At 43.5% G+C, this 3,372-nt stretch overlaps 1 protein-coding gene across 2 annotated transcripts in view; it reads left to right on the plus strand.

Annotated features, from left to right (window-relative positions):
• E2F5 (E2F transcription factor 5) overlaps positions 1 to 3,372 on the plus strand; it is a 20,285-nt gene that overhangs the window by 8,982 nt on the left and 7,931 nt on the right. For both annotated transcript variants that reach the window (XM_018555767.1, XM_018555766.1), the window contains exon 4: positions 852 to 895. In XM_018555767.1, the coding sequence (XP_018411269.1) occupies positions 852 to 895 (44 nt within the window). The remainder of the gene's footprint in view (positions 1 to 851; positions 896 to 3,372) is intronic.

Raw genomic sequence — 3,372 nt, forward strand, 5'->3', positions numbered from 1 at the left:
CGCAATTTAAGTATAATTGTACCTTGTGGTAAGGCCACAAAGTCTGATTTATTAGCATGTGACAATGGAGAGGACAAATCATCCCCACAAAGCTGTTTCCTGTAACACTGGCCTGCTATAGGGAGTGAGGGGCACATTTGTGTTAGAACTTGGTGGGGTTTTTTTGTCTTTTTTTAATACAGACCTTTAATATTTTGTTTGCCCACAACTAAATGAGTAGAAGTAACTCTTGTCTCCTGCCTGCCATGTCCAGCAGTGTCTGGAATTTCACTTTGTAAAAGGGCCCCATGCAGACCTGCGCATAGAGGGCACCAGCTTTTAAGTGAGCATTTATCTGTGTTACAGTGACTCGTGATGCCCTGCGGGGCCATTCATTTTTGAATGGCACATCATTGCATGTGTATTTTCAGCACACCGCATTGCGTAGATGTGAAAATAATTTCAGGTATGTTTTTTGTGTATTGAGGTGTGCTGCCCTGTCATTTACAGAGTGAACTGCCTTAATCCAACGTGCCTTAAGGCATGAAAACGTCATTAACACGCATAGTGGGAATTTGTCTTCAAAGGCAAAAATTAACTCTCAAAACATTGTTTTCCTTTAACAAGCCACAATCCAATTTAACTTGGCAAAAATATCGCTTTTGGGTGGATTTGGTATCCAAAGTTGCTAAATGTAATTTACCAAATACTTCAGAGAGCTAAACTGTAATATTCTGTATTGCTGTGTTTGTAATATGCATGCCTTGGGCTACATTTTGCAGTTTTAAAAAGGGAAGAAAAATATTTTGTGCGGTCTGGATTCATTTTCTTTTACCCATTTAGCGTTGTTGCGTTCCTTAACACAGTCATACATTTTCCTTTGTAACTCATGAAGACCTGTGCAACTGTTTTAATGGTAGGTGCATTTGGTGTGCTCATGCTTTCTTTCCTTTTGTACAGACTCGTTAAATACAGAGTACACTTGGGCATGTTCGCTCATGTAAAACTCCCTCTCATCTCACTTCCCTCACACCACACTACTTCTCCTGACTTCAGGGGATATCTCTCCCAACCCGGGCCCTCTCATTTCTAATACTCTCCCTCCAAACCAGCACTGCCTTTCCTCTGGCAGCAGCTGCAATCCACGCACCCTGATTTCTATTCCCCTGCTTCCTAGAATTGGTCCTTCCTTCTCATGTGCCCTCTGGAATGCCCGCTCTGTCTGTAACAAACTCACTGCTGTCCATGATCTTCTTATCTCCAATTCCTTTAACATGCTAGCTGTTACTGAAACCTGGCTTCAGGAATCCGACTCTGCCTCCCCTGCTGCACTCTCCCATGGTGGCCTACATTGGACGCACTCACCCAGATCCAATGGACAGAAAGGAGGTGGAGTGGGAATCCTTCTATCCCCTCAATGCACTTTTCAAGTTCTGCCTTCACCTCCCTCTCTATCCCTCTCCTCTTTTGAAACCCACTGTATTCGCCTATTCTCTCCAACTTCACTGAGGATTGCTGTTATATACCGGGCACCAGGACCAGTATCTCGCTTTCTGGATGACTTCTCTGCCTGGCTACCCTACTTTCGCTCCTCAAAAATACCCACTATCATTCTTGGTGACTTTAACATTGCTACTAACATTAAAACCCCAGCTTATGCTCAATTTCTTAACCTAACCTCTTCTTTTGATCTAACACAATGGTCAAACACTCCTACTCACTCTGATGGTAACATACTAGATCTTTGTTTTCTCCCACCTATGCACTCCTTGCAACCTCTCCAACACCCCTTTCCCCCTCTCAGATCACAACCTTCTCCGTTTCACCCTCACCCTATCCCCAACCCTGAATCCATCTACACGGCACACTGTCACTCGGAGAAACCTTCGCCACCTCGACCCTTTTCTTCTTTACTCTGCTACTGACTACCTCTATGACAAAATCTCACCCCTGTCCTGCCCTGACCTGGCTATTTCTGTCTTCAACAGCTCACTTTCATCCTCCCTAGACACTTTGGCTTCCCTCACTACACGCAGACTTAGACCACGTCCACTACAACCGTGGCAAACAAAAGAAACCAGACATCTAAAAAGACATAGCCGCGCTCTTGAATGACTGACTGTGGCGAAAAACTAGATCTCTGCAAGATTTCACCTTGTACAAAGCTGCCCTCCTAAAATATAATTCCTTCCTCCGTGCTGCCAAACAGACTTATTTTGTTACTCTCATTAACACACTCTCATCCAAACCTCGTCAACTCTTTTCCACTTTTAACTCTACTATATCCGCCACCACCTACTAACTCACTCACTGCCCAGGACATTGCCACTCATTTCAAAAACAAAATCGATACAATTCGGGATCAGATTGCCACTGTGCAGTCACCTTCTCCTATTCATGTTCCAGACCCACCATCACACTTGCTACTCTCCTTTTGACCCGGTCACCACAGAGGCGGTTACAAAGCTTCTCTCTGACACCCACCTCACCACTTGCCCCCTGGATCGTGTTCCCTCACCACTACCTCGGTCACCCTCATACTCTATCCTACACTCTCTTACTCACACTTTCTATCTCTCCCTCTCTACTGGAATCTTTCCCTCCCCTCTAAAGCATGCCCTGGTCACCCCAATACCCAAAAAACAATCAATGGACCAATCTCCCTACTCCCATTCACCTCCAAACTCATAGAACGCCTTATCTACAGCCCCCTGAGCCACAATCATCCCCGCGCAGCTACCTGCTCATGTATCACTGGCTCCTCCCTTTTAGATTGTAAGCCCTCATGGGCAGGGCCCTCCTTACCATCTTGTCTTAAATTGTATTGTGACTGTAATGTCTTCCTTATATTGTAAAGCGCTGTGCAAACTATTGGCGCTATATAAATCCTGTATAATAATATTATTAATAATAATAAATACAGTAGCTGATAGTTTACGTTTTATTGGTTACTTCAACAGTCTACAGCTGTCAGAATAGTAAGATTGCTGCATGCCCTGGGTCACATCGCGTTGCACATGGTTGATTGGTTCACAGTACTCTTGGTGTTAGCCTCGTTTTGTTTTAAATTGTGGGATCATTATCTATTGTGTACATGAACATTTTATTTTCTTAATACAAAGCCAGTAATAGTCATGGAATTACTGTGTTGAATCATGCCATGAGTATTGTTCCCGATAGCATGTGCCTGCGATTGGTGGCAGATCAGAAATGATCTCTTTGTGAAATGTTCCTAATCCATGAGTAATTTTATCTAATGTGGACCTCAGCTGTTTAAAGATATAAAAAGGGGATATATCCCAGCTGTGATCCAGTTACACTTCCTTTACATAATTTTGCAGCTAAATACAGAAAAGGTTTTGGGGGTCCTTTTTTATTATTTTTTTTTGGGGG

The sequence above is a fragment of the Nanorana parkeri genome, unplaced genomic scaffold (genome assembly GCF_000935625.1).
Source record: "Nanorana parkeri isolate BGI_ZX_2015 unplaced genomic scaffold, ASM93562v1 scaffold213, whole genome shotgun sequence".
Taxonomy (NCBI): Eukaryota; Metazoa; Chordata; class Amphibia; order Anura; family Dicroglossidae; genus Nanorana; species Nanorana parkeri.